Raw genomic sequence first — 20,842 nt, 5'->3', positions numbered from 1 at the left:
ACTAATAACATATAGGTACCTGCTTATTTCACGTAATGCGGGACAATGCAAATTGCAAAACAAATTGCTGCAAAACAAAAATGACTGCGTTTGATGGGGTACCTGTCCCAATATTATTAAAAAATAATAGTCATACTGTGGATTTAATACAAATAACAAACATTTTTGGTAAAACTTTCACTTTGGGTTGATGGAGGCACCAGAAAAAAAGTCAAATGAGAATAAGCTCTCAACAACCAGGAAAGTCATAAAATCAACAACAGAATTGAATCCATGATACATGGTTTTTGACTACATGGTTTTTGCGATGACTAACAACATTATAGAAATTTTACAAAGAAAGATTCCAATGAAAGGTTGTACTAGGTTCAGGCGTAGAGCTCAACAAATAGAGGCGGTGTTTAATATTAACATCTATTTGAAACGTGTTCCACTATTACAACACGATAATCGGTGCAGGTAGACTGAATTTTGTAGTTCCCGATCATTTAGCGTTAGAGAGTTGGAGGCCAAATTGGACGTACAAAAGTGGAACTTATTTTTCACTTCATGCCTCATCTAAATATATAACACATCGACAGGTTTGGGCAAGAGTTTAACGAAATTATTAAACAAAAGCAAGACCTTGCTTTCTGTTACATGCATATAAATATATCATTACAAGTTCGACACAAATGTTCCCAGTTTATTTAGTGGAAAATAGACTGATAAAGTGTCATGGCTTGTTTATCCACATGCACCAAATAATGAAGATAAAACCTAAGACTACAAAAATTATCATGTTGCTAATGGAGTGTCAGAATAATAAAACATGCTGATACTGATGTTAATACATATACTGCTACCCTGATATTATTGCAGCAGGTGAAACGATACATGGCATAATCAAGAAAGACAAATTATTGTTTTTCATGTGCTTATTAAAATAGAATTGAAATTTTAAAAACTAAATAAGAACATCAAAAGATTGATTTTAAACTAAAAATGACAAGAGGAACCATTCACCTAGTGATAAATAAACAATAATGATTCTGAAATTGATATTATTACCAAAACACATGTTTAAAAATTAGGTTTCTAGTGACCTTGACATTAGACAAGGTGCAAGACATTATGCATTATGCCACCGCCTACTCTTTAAATTGCTTAACATTGCAAGTAGTTACTTAAGACACATAAATGAACAACACAAGGTTTATTATGTCACCTAAATAAACATTAGGAGCATTGTTAACCATTATAATACTGTTCCAACTTCGTATTTTAATTTATCAAATTAAATGATGGACAAAGAAAAATAACTCTGTTTTCATAGTGACACCCGCAGAACATATTATTCAGCATAACTTATGATCAGGACACAAATACCCAGTTACTGAGAGGCAGCAAATGAGTGCATAATTTTTATTTTAAAAATAGCTCTCAACATACAGAAAATTCTGATTAGAAATTAATTTTAAATTAAAAAGATTCAATAACAATCTTGGTAAAGAAAAGAGAAACAGAGATCTTAGACAAATGAGATGTGCTGAACCCGATGAGAACTGCCAGCCTAGGGCGGATGAGCGCACACAATGTGTAAAATTGGGCGTGTTTAAAAGAGACAGAACATTAAAGCAAGACCACAGAAGGCTGATGAAAAATATTGAACTGAAATAATGTAAATATTTTTTTGTTTTTAATTGAATAATAAAGAATGTCAGCGGAGATCAAATCGGCAACTATTTTTTTTTGCTTTACGCCTATCAGCAACGTATCGTTAGACCCTGTATCCAAATAACTAAGTCTGGAATCGCCATCAGTCGAGCGTAGATCCGCGCAAAACCTTATTACATATAAATTAGTATATAATGTTTTAGTTATAGATATTTATTGTTCAGCTTTACTAGTAAAATGTATGTACTATAAATCTTATGCATAGGTTACACATAGCCGGTAGCGAGGACAGTGATAAATGGCAACAAAATCACTGTCCTGTAAACTCTTGTATTTGTAGTAAAACTTTGTGAGATTGTCTAATAAACATATATATCTTAAATTAGTTTTTCGACATCTCTAAAAATGGCAAACTTATTAGCTTTCAAAGTTAACTGAGTAAAATTCGATACGTGTCCTGTGAAGTCACATGCATTCATAATTCGAATGGCAGTGCTGCAGTACTGCCATGCATGACCTGTAATGTCACATGCATTTCAGCCGGACACAAAAATCAACATTTTGATGTCTTACATCTTAGGTAATAATCTGTATTTTCCAATAAATTCAAAAGGTTCTGTCCTCAACGTGCTCTAATTAATATGATACATTAGTAAAAATAATTTTTTTATTTCATTGTAGGAGACAACCTCATTGTGCATGTCCAACAGGGCGACAATAGATCCCACCTAACTACAGCGCCCTTGAGGTGATTTTGCGGTATTTTACGGCGCTATAAAAATAATTCAATTATTATTTATTATTACAAAGATTTGCGCGCAGCATGGAGGGAGATATAGAAAAAAAAATGTATGCAGTCAACTAACTTACTACTTACCACTTGCACTGTGCACATGCGGACAGTGACTTTATTGACTAACGATTTAGTTGCCACCTGTGACATAGCCATTATCGTTCCAAGTTTATTTTTCTTTAATATTTATAAAAACTTCTAAATGGTTTAGTCGTTCTCAAACACCGTATACATATTTATACTACTTTAAAAAAAAGTGTTTTATATAATGTCCAATAGAGCGATTGGTTGTATATATACATTTACCATACTATTTAATCAATATAATTCATCAAAATATTAATATGGAAACAAGTGATCGCTCAACAACAAACATTTTTGCAAACATAAGATGCCAAAAATCGCTCTAGTCAATATGTATAATTTATTTAATATTTTAAAGAATGTTTTCTACAGTTCGGTCTTGACTTTGTGATGGCGATTACTGGTCTTACTAACACTAATAATATCAACTTTATTATTAAAAACTGATAAGTATAAAATGCTCAATACGTATTTTTAAGTTTACGATTTAAAATTTTGGGATGTCGGATTCTCTCAAGCTTGAACTTACGATACAGATAATGTGTTTTTTTGGGGGGGGGAGGGGAATGCCAAAGGGAGGAGATCCTCAATTAGTTGTAGCTCGTCAGCTATGCGTTGGTTTGCGAAATTTATAAAGCTAGGGCATCGCCTGTCATATTGAAAAAATGAAATCAGAAATATGTTTTGCTTTCACCAGTTATGGCGTGCACCTTTCAAACATTTATTATCTAATATGTGTCAAACTTCAAGCAATGCAAAACTCCTTTTCTGATTAACCAACATAATCATGTTTCATTCAAATATGCTACTATAGGTTTTGAGTCGAATACCCGATCGCTTCCTGATGAATTTTTTTTATGACCAAAATTTCCGATAGGTCACGGGTGACCGTTCTGATATCTTCCGTGCCGGGTTTTTTTCAAAAGATGGTTTTAACCTTTGAAAACTGCAGATTTTACACTTATTTCATGAATGTAACGTCTCTGACTGTAACATTTTATCTAAGCATGTCAAAATTGAACTTCATTCAACGGCATTACAAAAACGAAAATATTTCAATTTTAAAATTATTAAAGTAGGGAATTAATTGAGGTTTAAAAATCTCCCAACTGACTGTAACATTTTATCTAAGCATGTCAAAATTGAACTTCATTCAACGGCATTACAAAAACGAAAATATTTCAATTTTAAAATTATTAAAGTAGGGAATTAATTGAGGTTTAAAAATCTCCCAAATGGGAGTTTTTGTTAGATAAAGTTTAAAATTCCGGGGAAACGATATAACAATGAAATATAAATAAATACATGAATAATAAGCTGTAGTATTTGGTAAACAGAAACAATTGCAAAAATACTAGTTTTTATTCCGTTATTTGAGCAAAACTCGCCAAGGTAATTTTTGTGCAGTTCTGTATATTTTCAGCCTGAAATCAATTGTATTTTGAGAATTTTCCGCTCTTGTTTTCAACAGTTTAAAGTTTAAAACCCCATAAAAAGATAATGCTACATAAGCGTGTCTATAGGGATTCTCGGTATGCGACGTGTACAAATCTTACAATGCTGACAGGAATTTGTGGCATACTAAAGGTTAAATATGTATTTTAAGCGTAAAGAAAATATTTTATACTGGCGGTAAGCAAGCAGAGCTTTAAATGGTTTTGTAGAAAAATCGCCTCTGATTTATACGATACCGGTAGCACTTTAGTATTTTAACCTCTTCACCAATTCCTAATGAACATAGGATGATGGATAAGGCACTCGTATATTCGAGGCATGGGGTTTTCAAGCACAATATCACCACTGCTTGTGGCCATGGCTGATTGGAAAGTTTAATACATTTATTTATTGTTTTTGTGTTTAATTCGTAGAACTCCATTTAATTTTTTTATAAATTTAATTTAGATTAAATTTGATAATATTATTATTAAGTTCTGCAAGTGTTTTAGTTTTTTATTATTGTGACAGCTGTTTCGGCTTACAAGGCCATTTTCCAATGTATGCACCTTCAAAATTTACATTTGAAATAGTATAAAAACGTCGTCTCAATGTGGACTAACCACAGTTTGAAAATGGCCTTGTAAGCCGAAACAGCTGTCACAATAATAAAAAACTAAAACACTTGCAGAACTTAATAATAATATTATCAAATTTAATCTAAATTAAATTTATAAAAAAAAAAAAAAAAAAAAAAAAAAAAAAAAAAAAAAAAAAAAAAAAAAAAAAAAAAAAAAAAAAAAATTTAATACATTTGATTCCAGCTTTTCACCTTACCCTCCACTGCACTTTTGTGTGCATACTTATGCCTGGCTTTAAAATGGTTATAACAATAAACCAGCTTTGCATAGATCCATCCGTATTTGGGTTTCTTTCCAGTAAATTCAATGGTGAAATACATTTCAAAAACGTTTTGTCATATTTTTTGCAGTCACCATTGCTGTAAAAAAAAAGGATTATCCAACTCAATGGGAGAATTGGTTGCTGCAGTTGATTATATCGAGTAAGCAGATATCAAAATAGCCACACACAACGGTGTGCTCTGTTGCTGTAAAATGTCTGCCAATTTCATTGTTCCAGGCCATCTGAACATCTGTATTATGCCCAAACCCATGCTCAATAAGGATAGTATATGGCTGCCTTTAATAGTACGGTCTCTTTTTTGCATTCATCCAAAGCATGTCTAGAAATAGAAGAACAAGTGCATTTGAAAGTTCATCAGGCCTTCATGGCTTCAAGACTTGAAACAAAAAAAAACATTATTATGTAAAAAAACACTGCCATCTAGACATTTTTAAAAGAAGCTTATCAGTAAAGTAATTGGTTTTGTTACACTTTTTATATTTATCATATCAAACACAATTACCTTTTGTTTGTTCTGAAGCAAACGTCACATTAGAACAATAATCAACTTGATCCCTTATAAAGTTAATTTCCTTTGAGACATTAAATAATAACTAATCAGGCACAGCTCTCCAAGAGGAAAAATTAACCATGATATGTAAATTTTAACAATAATATTGATAGTTAATGACGGATGACTTGACCTTTTCATAAACTAGCACTGTAAACAAACAGACCAAGTTTATAAAAAAAACCTTTCGATTGGCAGACTTTCTCTTTCCACTGGTAAAGTTTTAATTTTAACTTACAATATAAATTTACGATTTTCAGAGCGTACATGAGCAAAATCTACTATTTAATATAAACATGAAGTCTTGGAACACATTATGGAGACGTATTGCAGAGAAAGGTTACCTGCTTAGTACGATAAATAAGCAATGAACATTATCTAATGAGCTCTTATTTTATTGAGAATGTTTTGGGACAGTAGTTATAGAAAGGATGTTATTTATAAATGTATTCGTTGTTCGATTGATGATTTCATGACACAATATAAATGACAACATATAAGGTGACAATTCATTCATTTTTGTTTGTAATGTATCTCGAAAATCATTTATGAAGAGTAACATTATACATAACTAAAAGATTTTTATTTGTTACAAAACATGGTTTCATTTAGGGGATTTGAAAAAGATTATGTGCGAGGTAGGTAGAAATATAGTATTCTAATGAATTATTATCTATTGATTATTTTTTTATGTCATACCAGATATAGAATACCATTAGTAACAGATGTTACATAAAAAAATAGGTAACCTAATCGAATAACTTAATTCAGGCAGTTCAAGCTATCTACATGAGTAAATATATGTCTGATTCCAGCATAATATGGTGGGCATTTTCTCGGCGACTGAAACTACATACTATAAATCATGTCTGGGCACTTTTACTGTTTATTATTATGGGTATACATTGTAAAATGATAAAACCTTACGTTTCATGATCGATAATAACCTAACTGATGTCAAAAGTTTTAGAAAAACAGATAGCGTGTTTGACAATATAGTGGCAGAGGGTTATATTTTAAATGGCAGTGCCAACACTGAATTGTGCAATTCTATTTCAGTGACAATGTTGGATAAAACCAAACGTTTGATATCCAATTAATCGATTAAACACACGTATGGGGGAGAATATCATAAACTTAGGCGAATTGAAGACCAATATTATTCATAAACAGAGAAAGGACAGCATAAAGACTTAGCTTCCAAACACCGTGAAAAAGCAAAAGTGATAGAAATCAAAATAAATTATCTACAAGTTGGTAATGAGCGTTCAAAAATCTAAATAAAATAGTAATAAACATAAAAATCTTACCTTTTAATTGACAGCAACACAACAAAAAAATTCTAACAAGGATGTAAACATAGTCAAAACACGTAAAAAGTCAATAGTCCTGCTTCAATACAAGTGTCCTCAGTAAAATCCACACTGGTACTTCGTATTAGGACTCACATGCAGTAAAACTTTCGAAGTAAAACAATAACTGACAAAACTGTTCATCAAATCAACTTCGAAAAACATACATCTAAACTAAAGATGGCGGCCATAGTTCATCTATGAACAAAACATGGGGTCTTCACAAGCGAACTACTTTCAACCTCAAACCCTCAAAATATTGATGTCCGGTTTCCGGCCTACCATTTTGTTTTACGAATGTTTTCCAAAATACTGCATTCTTATTGGCTCAGCAAGTTTATACCATAAACAACTGAGTACCCACATCTTGGTTCTTGACCTTGCGAGCGCTACAAAGTCATGGAAATAATATCCGTGTTACAAAAAATCACAACAAAACAATAATAATTAGGCTCTTAAAAACCGATGAAAGTATTTCATTAATCACTAAATATTTTCGCTGTGACTGAGTGCATAAAAGAAAAGTGGAGTTAAGCGATATCTGGTATTAAAATTAAAATGAATACTGATGTGAACAAGTTAGTTCTTACCTAGTAGTAGGATATTGTTAAAAAAAAACTAATGCTTAATTTATTTTGTATCACGACATTTATGAAAGCGTAGATTATAACATACGTTACCTTTACCCCAAAGTTAGCAGTTAAATCACAGCAGAGTCCCTTAGAGTATGGATATTAGTTATATTATAACATAGTTTCATTAGAGTTCTCTTTTAAGTTTGGCTAGTACTTCCGTTGCGGGCCCGTTAAAAATGCAGACGAGACAAATGATATAAGCCCGAAATTTTAGTTGCTATTTAAACTGTCGTATGCTGCGGTAGCCGACAGATATGATAAACAACATTTCTCTGCATATCTTTAGGTATTCTAGGAAAAAAACTTATTGTGGATAAAATGATAATTTTATAAAAAAAGAGTTAATACAATACCCGATAAAACGATATAATTCACAAAAACAAATTTTGCAAAAAACAAGTAAATTACTACGACAAAAGAATCAGCTGACCAACGGCGAAAATTTAACGTTTACACACGACGGGTTAAACATATTAGAAAGATATTTACGTCCATCAAGTTGCTCTCTAATGGAGCCCTGACATCTAAAGCCTACTTCATTACTAAATATATTGATATATCGACTCATCTCAACCTTTACATTCAGGTTCACTAAATAAATTTTTGTCAACTTATCTTTTGGCCACGAAAAAAAGTTTGTTATTTAGTGTATGGTTTCCGTAGTATATCACTATAGTTGTTCATTCGGGTTTATTTATGCTCTGTAGATGTGAGTGGTTTATCTATGCCGTAGACCATAGAAGAAATTATTGTAGTCATGTACTAAACTAACATAACCTCTTTTTTGACAGATTATTATTGTGTTTACGACATTCACGTGTTGCCGATTGTACTGGTTTCTGTTTTTGTTTGTTGTACCTATTCGTTATCCAATTTAAAAACCGTAAGGCGTTCATCTAATCATGTCTGAATTTGAAATGCAGAGTAGTGATTCCGATGTCAGTGATTCGGATGCAGAGGTAATAATATATTTTTTTTAATGTATCCTTGTCATAGGTTAAATAGCAATAGTGCTAATAAGCTATTTTTAACACGAGAATTCCGTCTTATGAATGATATTTCACTATTATAATAATTGTAGATTCTATTCATATCACTAACCAGCATAAAATTATAATTAGTTAAAGGTTATGTATAATATATATGTACAAAGTACACGTGAGAACACGGTAAATATACAGAAAATAGGGACACGCAGTACCTAAGTAAAAATAATAAATACGTAGTAATATAATAAAATTAAAAATTTCACAAATGCAGTCAGTTTCCATTTATAGTAATTAATATATATAGTACCAGTACTAAGCATGTCCCTATTTTCTGTAAGTGGACACAAAAATATTACCCACGACTTCTATTGACAGTTAGGTAATATTTTTGCATTTGATATCATTACTTTTTCTTAATCATCACAATTAAGTTTGAAAGTTAGGAAATATTAATAAAATATTAAAATAACCCAAACTAACAACTTAAGGCTACGTAGTAATGCAAAACATGTGTTTCTGTTTTGAAAATTTGATTGCTTAGAAATAATAATAATAATAACATGGCATTTATATAGCGCAGTTTAGTGTTATTTCACTTATCAAGTGCGCTTTGTTTTAGATGACTAAATTAAATACTGCGAGTAGAACACAGCTTGGCCTTTGAAATAATTGAGTGTTATTGTTTTTGAGAAGACTTTTTATAAGCTCAGAAAAAAATAATGTATCAGGCCTATAAAAACTGCTTTAAAGTTCAAAATCTACTAGTTACTAAACCATTTTCGGTTATGGTCTTATTGTATAATGTGGCTAATTAAGTTATTTTTATGATGATCCCAAAACATTTAAATATTTGTGCCGGAACGTCTGCAAAATAAAATAAAATCCTCTTTCAAAAAAGTGTTATGCGTGAATTTAAACCTTATCGCCATCTACACAAGGGATGTTATTGTTAGTGGCTCGATTCAAAATTTTACACGATGTAGTGCATCGCCTAAAAAACCTATTTTCTGCATGTTTTACATCTCCAATATAAATATTTGATTCCAGTAGTATTTATGTTGAAATCAAGTGTTATTTTGTTTGTTAATTGTGTGCTTGTGACGGAATTTGGTAAGTTTACGTAAAAGATAACTATTTACATTAGAGGGAATGGAAAATGCTGCTTTAAAGTTATTTTTAATTTCATGCATTTTAACAGTTCAGTTTTTGCTTGACATGTTTGTATTGAGCGTGGCTAGCGATTCTAAAAGTTTGCCCTTCTTCCTAATTCTTTAAAATTTACTAGAAAGCTCTTTCTCAGTCATTTAATTGTCACGGATGGTAAATATTTACTATTATGCCTCATTCATACCATAGATTATTGAAAATTACTTCATTTCCACTTAATCATTATAAGAAATAATGGTAATCTTTTAGGATTGCTGTAAATTTTTTTGAATTCAACATAATAATTGAAGACCCCAAGGCAAGAAGTTGTTAACTTACATTTTCGTAAAAAATGAGTTAGAATGCTCTCTAAACTAATTCGCATACGATCTTTCCAATGAACACCATGCCAGAGCTTAAAAACGGCAAGAACATGCTTAAATCAATGTGATGAACATGTTAACTACGCGTTTCTGTGACATTAAGTTGATAAAATCAGGGCAAGAACTTGTTAACTACTAATTTAGCAAGTTCTTGCCGTAATTCTGTAATTAACAACTTCTTCCCATCTACATTGGTTTAGATTTTTATGTTTAACATGTTATTCACTGACTTTGACGTTTACCTTGGTGGTTTTAAAAAGTTTTGCAGTGCGTGTTTTTTATTTAAAAATCATCGAAAATGAGTTCCAGAGGTGAAAAAATGGTGAAGATGTGTCAAAAATTGATCAGGGAATCAGGTAAGCTGTATAAAACATTATCGTTCATCTTAATTTATCCTTAAAGTAGTTTGAAAATGGGTGAATCATTTTTGTTTTGGAGTTTTTCTGTCTAAAAGTCAACAATTTTTTTATTGTAATGCTTATTAATTTGTTTCAGGAAGTGTTCAAGAGTCCACTAATTTAGTACAACCTGAGAAGCATTTAGAAATACCTCAAAATAATGTAATTTTAATGGATGGTAAATGCAAAAAAAATGTTTTACTCTGTGACTCTGAATATTCTTTTATTTTTTCTTATGTTTTGAATTCCTTCATTAATGCTTTACAATATTTCGTTTCAGAAAGTGTTCAAGACTCTTTGACTGGTGTTGAGTTTGGGATATTATTAGGAATACCTCAACATGATGTCGGAAGGTAAACATAAAAATACTTTATTGTGACACTAAATTCTTTTGAACATTGAACTAAAAATGATTATTTTACTGTACTTTGTATTTTCAGAAGATAATCAGAGTAGTCTAGAGTATATCGCTACTACCACTGGTACAGTAGATATAATTTTGGAATACGTACAACAAGATGAGATACTCAATACTTTAAATCAAACTGGCGAGGATAAGGCTTTATAACTTGAATTGAATTTTATTTTACTGTTTTGCATGTAATGAAGATTAAATTATTATTTTCAGATGCAGCTCTTGCTGTGGAAAGCAGTGTAGGACAATATACTGAGGACGCTGAAAGCGAAATTGAAAAGAATTTAAACGTTTCTAATATAGAAAACAGTCATTTAGAAGGTAATTTGTCTTGCTGTACCTAGGTATATAATTTCAGATTAACATTAAAAAAAAACATTTTTGACTGTTCGCTAACTGATATGAATGTGTGTATTATTTTCAGGCACTAAAAAGAGTAGAAAGAGGCCCAAGCTACGGCGAGCAAGAGAAATAGCGCGGGACGCTAGGATGAGAGGTGATTCTTATGTTAATTATAAAAAAGCCTTAAACCTGCTAAAACACCAAAACTGGAAGAAAATCTTTGTTTTAGCAACTGCAGATTGAAATGTAATTCAAGATTTAATGCCGAAGTTAGGCAAAAACTCTTTCTAGAGTTTTATTCACTACATTCAGAAGCCCAATCAACTTTGTTATTGAGATCGACGAATATTAAAAATATAACCAGGATCACTTCGGCCAACCGATCCTGCAATATTACGTACTCTGTTTCAATACAAGGAAATAATGAAAGAGTTTGCAAACCAGCCTTACAATCCATTTACCAAATAGGTAGAGGCAGATTAGATATTTCGAGGAGAAAAGTAGCTGCAGGAGTTTCACCACCAGCAGTAAGTCACAGAGGTCGCTACTGCACGAGGCCTAACAAAACACCAGATAACCAGCTTAAAGAAGTAAGAGAACACATCAATATTTTCCTCTATTTATACCTCGCATCCGATTTGTCAATCCCAAAACTGTATGAGATCTATAATATGTTTTGTGGAGAAAAAGAGTATGCCCTTGTTTCGTTGAATCGTAAACACTAGGATCTTTACAGAGGATTTCAACTTGTCGTTTGGTGTGCCTAAAACAGACATTTGTGGGACTTGCGATAGCAACAAATCTGACCAAATTCATGTAAATATGTATAAAACTCCATTTGAAATGCAAAAACATGATTATAAAAAGGCATCTGAACTTTATACACAATACAAAAAACACTATCGGAAAAAAGGTTAACTTTCAAAAAGGGATTCGCTGGATAAGAGTGGAGGAATTCGGGATTTATAAATATCGCGAATCACTCTCCGAAGAAGAGCCTTGGAAAGATGTGGATCTTAAAAAAAAGGTGTGAAACATTATCTTCTCCGCCAATGCTATCATCAAAAGTGAGAGATAACAAAGAAATCGATGCGGCCAAATGGAATGATATCCAAAAATTGTTACCATATGATGAGGTTTTTCGTGGATTTTTTAAAAGTCTCAAAAAAAAATTGACACATGCTCTGCAACCTTTTCTTTTCAATAATAATAATTATTATTTAGTTACTTTATATCAAAAAAAAAGTTTAATTTGTTTGATTAAATAAAACAACAAGAATTTAACATGTTCTTGCCTTTCAATTCTGTATCTTCCTCACCTATCCCTGAAGATGGCATGAACATGTTAACTACATTTTTTTGTAGAAAAAATGTTTATTTTAACTTTTAGACTGCGAAACTACTTAATATTACTAGATGTAATGTAAATTTGGTTTGTTTACTACACCATGAAGGATCAGTACATTGTATATGACATTCAAATAAAAAATTATAAGGCAAAACGCAAAAGTCTAAATATCTCAGAATGCCTTCAATGTAAGTTAACAACTTCTTGCCTTGGGGTCTTCAATTACTAAAAGAGCCAACTATTTACATCAGGGGGAATAGAAAAGACTGCATTTAATATTACAATTATGTGAAATGAAAATTTGCTTTTTTTTATGGGCTCGGCCGCCATATTGATGTTTGACAATAATTTCTGTCCTAATTCTGTTACATTTTGGTGTGTTGGTATTCTTGATATTTTGTATAAAAAAAAAAGATTTTTTTTTAAATTTAAAAAATTATTTTTTTTATTGTAATTTTTGATACTGTATTTTTCATTCCACGATGTAAATAGTTGGCTTTTATAGTAATTAAGTTGAATCAAAGTGTCATGAAGAATAGAAGCAATACTTAATATTATTTTTTAACATTGATTTCAGTTACAAGATGCCTTTCAAAAGGGCCTGCTAAAGCCAGGCCTTAATCAGGTTCTCATCAGGGAGAAGAAGAAGGCTGTCAACAATATCGCCGACATGAAGTTGAAGATTCAGGAAATGCATTTAAAACTGCCGTGGATAGAAACATTGGACATTATCAGTAACCCAGCTCCCATGGCTCCAGATGTAGCACTCCAACTACAGGATGCAACTAAAAGACAAATGTGAGGCACTTGAGTTTGGTTGCAAAAACATGATTAGTAAATATATTTATTCAAAATAATCATCTGCCACGTGAAAAGCTATGGAATGGCAATAGAACCCATATTCCATTCTAGAAAAAGGATCATATTTTTAATGTGCCTTATAGTTAAGCTCCGCCCTCAACTACCTGTTGTCATGGTAACACGGTAAGTAAGTAAAGGGCTGCATTCAGGATTCATGTTAAATAAATTTTGTTTACAATATCATATATTTTTTATTAAGTAACACATTTACAGTCAAACTTATAACGAGCTTGAGGGGGCCGACTAAATTTTCTCCTTATAACTGTTATGTTTTTTTAAAAATATTAACTCCACACAGGAGGCCCTGAAGAAAATAATTTCCCTCAGGGCCTATGTCATCTTTGGGGATGCTGTGTGGAGGGTCTTTTTGTGGCGAGGAAGTAGTGAACATGGGTCTTGAAGAGTCCCATGTTGTAGGAGGGAGGAAACACAGAGGCCGGCAGTTCGTTCCACAGCCGAGCTGTTGAACTTAAGAATGAATCGTAGAAGCGACCCGTTCTCATGTGACAAATGTCAACCGTGTACAAATGTTGGGCGCGTGTTTGGCGTGTATCCCGACTATGCACCGGTGCCGAAGGGATCAATGACGCTAGTTCCTCAGAGCATCTTCCATTGTAATACCGATAGAACAAGGACAGCATACCTACCTGACCCCTGTGCTCTAAAGATTGCAGTCCGTTTGTTAAGATTGTAATCGTTACATCCAAATCGGTTTTTTAAAAGTCGTATGTACCTACCTCAATGCCTCTACTATCAATATATTTACAAAAGTACAGTACATTATCAAAATACGAGTAGGTATTACCTAAATTAAATTAGAAAAATACACTTTTATTACTAAAATTTGCTAATATCAATGATTGTTTTAAAGATTTTGCTTTCATGCTTTTCAATTTCATCTTCAAAACAATCAACACATTATAACCACTATCACCTGGTTCAAGGCTTCCAAGAAAAATATCACTAAATTATCTATCTTGTTATCACTAACTTGTGCATACTCATAAATAAACCACTCTGCGTACTGTACCTACCGATTGTAAAATCGCACTTGTCATAAATAAACTAGCTGCGGGATTGTTTTGGTTTTTGGCTGTAAAATTTTACTTTTCACAAACCAGAGATGTACAACCTGCGGCCCCCATTCTTGCGGCCTGCATGTCAATTTCATACGACCCACACGGCTATAGAGAAAAGTCTAAATGTTTGGGGTAATTCTTGAAAACCCTGGCTGAGAACACTTTTTAATAGAGTTTTGGTTAATTTACGCTGCATTTCCTAAATGGAACCAAATTTGAGGAACCGGTTTGCATAGCACGAAATTCAAAAAATCAACAGACACCTTATCTCTTGAATTTCACCGTCAACCTCCCCCACCTCAATGAAAACAAAAATAAAAATCCGCTTGTGGGTCGAGGCCTATTTGAAAAATAGGCAAAGCGGCCCCTCTGTTGAAAAAGATGTGCATCACTATCATAAATTTACCCCATGCAGGGATGTAGGTACTCGTAACTAGGTACCTTCATAAGCATATTTAATGTTTTTAAAACAAAATTGACAGTGAGTTGTAATACAAAAGAAGACGTAAAAAGGGAACAAATTTCGCATGACTTTTGCAGATTTTATAACGATTTTACACTGTGCCCGATGGATAGCAATGGTTCACATAGTCTACAATCTTACACATGTAGTGCCATAAAAATATAAATCCGTCCCTAACGGGATAGGAAATCCAGCCGCCTCTGGGTGACGGGCTGCTAACCGCCCCTTTATTTGTTACTACTTTGAGAATAATTGCCAACTATTTTTTTCAGACCCAACGATCCATTCAATGCGAATGGTAGCAGAAGTCGGGGACGCCCGAGGAAGACATGGCACGATCAAGTGAATCAGATACTAGAGTCGGGCCATGTCAAGAGTCAGAATAATAGAAGAGTATGTATGAGACGATGTATGAATGTGAATGAGGCAAGAAGTGTGTGCCAAGACCGAGTTGTTTGGCGGTCTGTCCTCTCTGCCTACCCCTGCGGGGAAACGGCGTGATGGTTAGTTAGTTAGTTAGTGTTACTAAATTATTTGCACGGTATATCAGTGAATCGACCTCGTTATAACAGTCAACAATTATATGAAGATAAGTCTGAACTAAAATATTATTTTGTAATTGCTCATTATAGCTGTGAACTCGTTATTGCCGTAATATAATTTATTAGTGTAATTTATTTGCAATATATTTAATTTATTTGCAATATATAATCTAGGATACTTAGGGCGGGTTGTTTCCCAGAATTACACAGTAAAAATTCAAGTTCTGTTATAATTTCATCGTGAGCCGGCCGCTTCACAGTACTTGAATAGTAACAACTTTCACAAAACTTGAATATTAACTAAGAAATTTTGATGAATTGTTCAATTGCTGTGAAACAACTCATCCTTAAAATAAATTAATCTTCAACAAAAGTAGAAGAAAGCGGGATGAAGAACAGTTGATGGCTTATATAATTCTTCTGTATCTATCCACTTGAAGTACATAATGAGGTAATTATATTAAATTCAATCAATGTTAGTTATCGGCTTAACTAACAGTGTAAATGGGAAAAACCAAAGTAAGGCAGTTATGATTGAACATTTCTTTGAAAATGTAATTATTGACATTCCTCTCTTCAATCGTAGTAATAAAACTTTCACATAATTTAATGATGAGAATGAAATGCCATTTTTCTTAAATGAAAAAGCTGCTTACCATGCTTTCCATTTAGACTGCCATTCCATAGCTACTTACTTCCATGGTCTGCCATAATGACTATGTTTAATTTCAAATGAACATATGTATTGCTACCTGTGTGCAATTAGTGCTCAGTACTTGAATAGGACGGACTTTTTTATCTGGTAGAGAGTATGGTAAATATCCAGAATTACTGGATATTTATATGTACTTTGTATCAGTTTAATAAGAATGCAAAACAACTACAATGCTTTTTAATAGCTATAGTAGTACCCAATTGTTTCTCATTGTTATTGAATTGATGAAAAATGATTTATGCATAATAACCATTGTCCAGTAGTAATTGCGGATATTTAACCATAGTATAATATACAAGTACTTTTGAGGGACTTGTTTTTATTACTAGACGCATTTCTCTTGCAAAGCGCAGTATCTCTAAATAGTATAAAACAAAGTCGCTATCCGCGTCTGTCTGTGCGCTTAGTTCTTCTAAACTATGCATTTTTGATAGGGTTTTCACTACACAGAGTAAAGTTGGCCTCTCAGAAGCTGGGCGTACTGTACAGGGCCCGCAGATACTTTAATAGTACACAACTGCTGACCCTGTACAAATCGCAAGTGCGTCCTACTGTCGAATTTGGCAGCCATCTCTGGTCTGGAGCCCCAAAATACCTGAAAAAAACCCTCGACTCTGTGCATAAACAGGCGGTCCGTTTGATAGATTCCCCAAACTTAACAAACGGACTGCAATCTTTAGAGCACAGGCGTCAGGTAGGTATGCTGTCCTTGTTCTATCGGTATTACAATGGAAAATATGCTCTGAGGAACTAGCGTCATTGATCCCTTCGGCACCGGTGCGTAGTCGGGATACACGCCAAACGCGCGTCCAACATTTGTACACGGTTGACATTTGTCACATGATAACGGGTCGCTTCTACGATTCATTCTTAAGTTCAACAGCTCGGCTGTGGAACGAACTGCCGGCCTCTGTGTTTCCTCCCTCCTACAACATGGGACTCTTCAAGACCCATGTTCACTACTTCCTCGCCACAAAAAGACCCTCCACACAGCATCCCCAAAGATGACATAGGCCCTGAGGGAAATTATTTTCTTCAGGGCCTCCTGTGTGGAGTTAATATAAAAAAAAAAAAAATCATTTAGAGAATTTCTTCCGGAAGGTTTATATATATAATACACACATATTATATTAAAGGAAACTAGAGAAAACTCTCCGAGAGTCGGGTACACGTCAGCTAGTGTAAGATATTTTAGGTGTTCCAAATATTTATTGCGACCATCTCGAAATTGAAAAAATTTCCAGAGTGGGTTTTGCAACTTATTATAATATGTTTTGTTTAATTTACAGGAATATCAGAGCAAACAATGCAAAGTTGCCTGCATTGGATATAAGCGTGGACCCCGTTGTAAATGAATTCAAAAGAGAGACATTACTGCACCGACAAGCACAGGCCTGCGTTCTTGAGGGCATCAGCAGGCTTCATCAACTCGACATTGTTACTAAACGGTTAGCTACAATCTACACATTCAAATCTATCAAATTCAAATTCGAAAGAATTTTACTGACACTCACAGCCATTTATGATGGAGACCACACTTGCTATGCTTTATTTTAAATTTAAATTTAACAAATAATAATTTATTTTATTTATCATCGAAAACATAATAGGATTATAAAAATGCATACTATCCAAGGTAACATTAGATACATAAGAACAGTAATAGAAAAATGTATAATGTCACGGTAATAAGGAGACAATAATAGTAGATATACATATTTATGTTGTATATAACCTGCCTCACTTGGCGAACCTGTATTGAGACAGAATTTTTAGCAAAATTAATTTGTACACTGTCTATGGTTTATCAATACAAATAACAAGTGAGTTCCTATAAAACTATTTATTTACTAGTAGGTACCTCCAACATTACTCATCGTTCATCATACAATAATTTTGGTTCCATGATAACTCCTCAAAATGACAATTCAACACACCAACGGTGATATAAAGTCATTAAAAGTGATAAAAAAAACTAGGTTAAATAGTTACATATGTAACCTATTTAACCTTGTTTTTTGTCACTTTTGGTAACTTTATAACACTTTTTATAGGTGTGTTGAATTGTCATTTTGATGAGTTATCAGGTCACCAATAATTTTATATGAAATTTGCCAGACTTGAGTGAGTTCACTGATTTTTGCACAACTTTTTGTTGAATATCCATTCTTTAGTGGCGATTTTAAATTGATTCAATTTTTTTTGTCTTGTTTCGTCATTGTTTGAATCTTTAGTAGGTATTATTTTGATTTATGTTGCGTGTTTCTTGTATTTTGAGTATTTTCGTAATATGTATTTAGTTACTTTGATTTTAAAGAGGTGCTTAAGATTCAGAGCTTGTTTTTAAAGAGTTTTAAGGATACCTAAACTTTTATGATCAATTTTTCCACTTTTTATAGTGAATCTATGGCCAAAAGTGTTGCACCACCCCATGCTATTATTCCATATTCGTTGATCGATTGGCAGAGAGCCATCATATGAAATTTTCGTATATTTCTAATGATTTTGAAAAAATAAATGTTTGTGATTAGAAAGCAATGAGAGTTCCATTTAAGATGTGTATCAAACGTAAGACCCAGGTATTTAACGGTACATATACATTTGCGAACTTAATGGCAAACCGAGCCACGAATTACGGGAAAGGAACGAAGCAACTACAGCGGCGTTTCGCATCATTTGCGGTTGCTCTGTTCCTTTTCCATAAGCTGAGGTTCAGTTCGGCAGTTCGGCTCGCGTATGTATATGTAGCATTATATGATCGGTACGATCTAGACAAGAAATATTAAAACATTGGGTTGGCGAGTGATATTAATACATACTAGTAGTAATATATTAAAATTATTTTGATGGGTTAGCAGCCACTAGATGAGCCCATAGATGACCCAAGTCCTTCCCCAGCTAGTATTTCCCTCACTTTATTTATTTACTTCAAAGAAAATTAAATTGGATGATACATTTTGAATGTTATCTCAACCACTACGCTAGGGATGTAGGGATGCCCCTGTGTTATGGCAGGTGAAGTTTACAGATTGAAGAATTTAATAATATGTATTCATAATAGTTAGTAAATTAAATTATACAATTCCGATTCAGTTTATATTTTCTGTGATGAATACATAATAAATTAATCATTGACAAGTGCTATTTTTTATATGAATAAAAACAATTGAGAGATGTGTGGAGGGAGAATAGGGGGTTAAAGTGTAGAATGTATGGGTGTTGTAGTTGAAATGTATTGCAGATGTTAGGATCCATAGAGTTATTTGTGTTTTGAAAGTATGGAGCGGAGTTTCTTTTTTCAGGATGTAAGGGAGAAGGTTGAAGGTTCTGGGAGCTAGGTAGGTGAATTGTCTTTGTGCTTTGATGTTTTTGAATTGATTGCAGACCAGACACTTACTTTGCTGAAATGGCGAAGAGCGACACACATATGCACAAAGTGAGGCAGAATCTGATGGCCAAACAGGCCGGCCAAGTCAGAGCGGAGAAGGTGCGTCAGCTCCGCCAACAAAAGAAAATGGGCAAACAGCTTCAGGTTAGTAATTCTGCAGACTCTGATTATTATTAAGGTACAAGTGATAAAACTAAGAATAAAAACATAACACTAGCGATCCTCCAAATTCACATTTTATTTTTTTATTTCAGTCGCAAACTAAACAAAGGAGAGATTCAGAAAAGAAGGACATGCTGAATCAAGTTAAAAGGATCCGTAAAGGTCTGAAGGGTCAAGATGACTTTGTTGATCCTAAAAAGGGAGGTAAAAAGAATATGATGATGCAAAATAAGAGCATCGCTAAAAGAAATATGAAAAATAGTAAATATGGTTTCGGAGGCAAGAAGCGCGGCAACAAATTGAACACGAGAGAGTCGTCCGCCGATTTCGGGGATTACAATAATTCAGGCAAAGGTAAAAATAAGTCCGCTGGCAAGAACTCTAGGCCGGGTAAAGCCCGTCGCCAAAATTTCAAATCCAAGGGTAAAAAGTGATTTGACCCCACTTATTTTTTAATCTAAATATATTCTTGATTTAAACACAGTTCTGTTTTTTATTTACCCTTAATTTTTTTTGTAAAACTCATCTTTGTCTAATGAAAAAAGAAATTCAGGTTTACTGTTCTGAAGCAAAATAAACTAATTAAAAAAACCAATTTAAAAAAAGTCACTTAAGGAATAAAATATTATTATTAACAACAAGATAACAATGGAGTGGTCATACCATCCCTGATGTATTGCTGTGAAGCATGGAACTGGCAGAGGAAGGACTGAATGCTGTAGAAATGAGATCTATTAAATTGACTACTATGAATAAACAGGATCTATACAAAGATATCTCTTTCCCAAGTGCATGATTGATAATTTAGAGCGGGAGCACACAGAGAGCGGTCAGGAGTTCCGAGTTCCGTGTTCGGCGTTCATTAGAATGCACTGATACTATAACAACAACGCACACAGCCGGCAGTCAGACCGCGGCGGTCAAAACGGAACGTCGCGTTCTAAGAGTTCTTTTCCCGCCGAGGCAGAGAACGCCAGAACGCCGCGATGTCTGAGGTTACAAACACGGAAAAGTTCATTGAATTGGTTAGGGAAAGGAGTTTATTATACGATTTAAGTGATGTTAATTATTTATTCGTATATTTTGTTATTATTTATAAACATTCTAATGTCTTTTCTTATCCTTAATAAATAAATACATTCCTTGAAAATACAGCCAGCCTTTCTTTTTATGAAACACAGTT

At 33.3% G+C, this 20,842-nt stretch overlaps 2 protein-coding genes across 3 annotated transcripts in view; one reads left to right on the top strand and one right to left on the bottom strand.

Moving 5' to 3' along the window:
• upSET (SET domain-containing protein upSET) overlaps positions 1-6,976 on the bottom strand; it is a 47,144-nt gene extending 40,168 nt beyond the window's left edge. For both annotated transcript variants that reach the window (XM_089634561.1, XM_089634569.1), the window contains exon 1: positions 6,752-6,976. The gene's annotated coding sequence lies outside the window, so the exon portion shown is untranslated. The remainder of the gene's footprint in view (positions 1-6,751) is intronic.
• Positions 6,977-8,182: 1,206 nt separating this feature from the next.
• On the top strand, positions 8,183-20,142 carry LOC149426982 (putative rRNA-processing protein EBP2 homolog). Its single transcript, XM_089639380.1, has 5 exons — positions 8,183-8,387; positions 13,027-13,247; positions 17,399-17,557; positions 19,494-19,641; positions 19,752-20,142. Exons 1-5 carry the CDS (start codon positions 8,331-8,333, stop codon positions 20,091-20,093), a joined length of 927 nt encoding a protein of 308 aa, XP_089495506.1. The 5' UTR covers positions 8,183-8,330; the 3' UTR covers positions 20,094-20,142.
• Positions 20,143-20,842: the final 700 nt, after the last annotated feature.

This window comes from Hesperophylax consimilis, chromosome 1, assembly GCF_061612785.1.
Source record: "Hesperophylax consimilis isolate HC1 chromosome 1, BYU_Hcon_1.0, whole genome shotgun sequence".
Classification (NCBI taxonomy): domain Eukaryota; kingdom Metazoa; phylum Arthropoda; class Insecta; order Trichoptera; family Limnephilidae; genus Hesperophylax; species Hesperophylax consimilis.
This window is presented reverse-complemented; position numbering and strand designations above follow the sequence as displayed.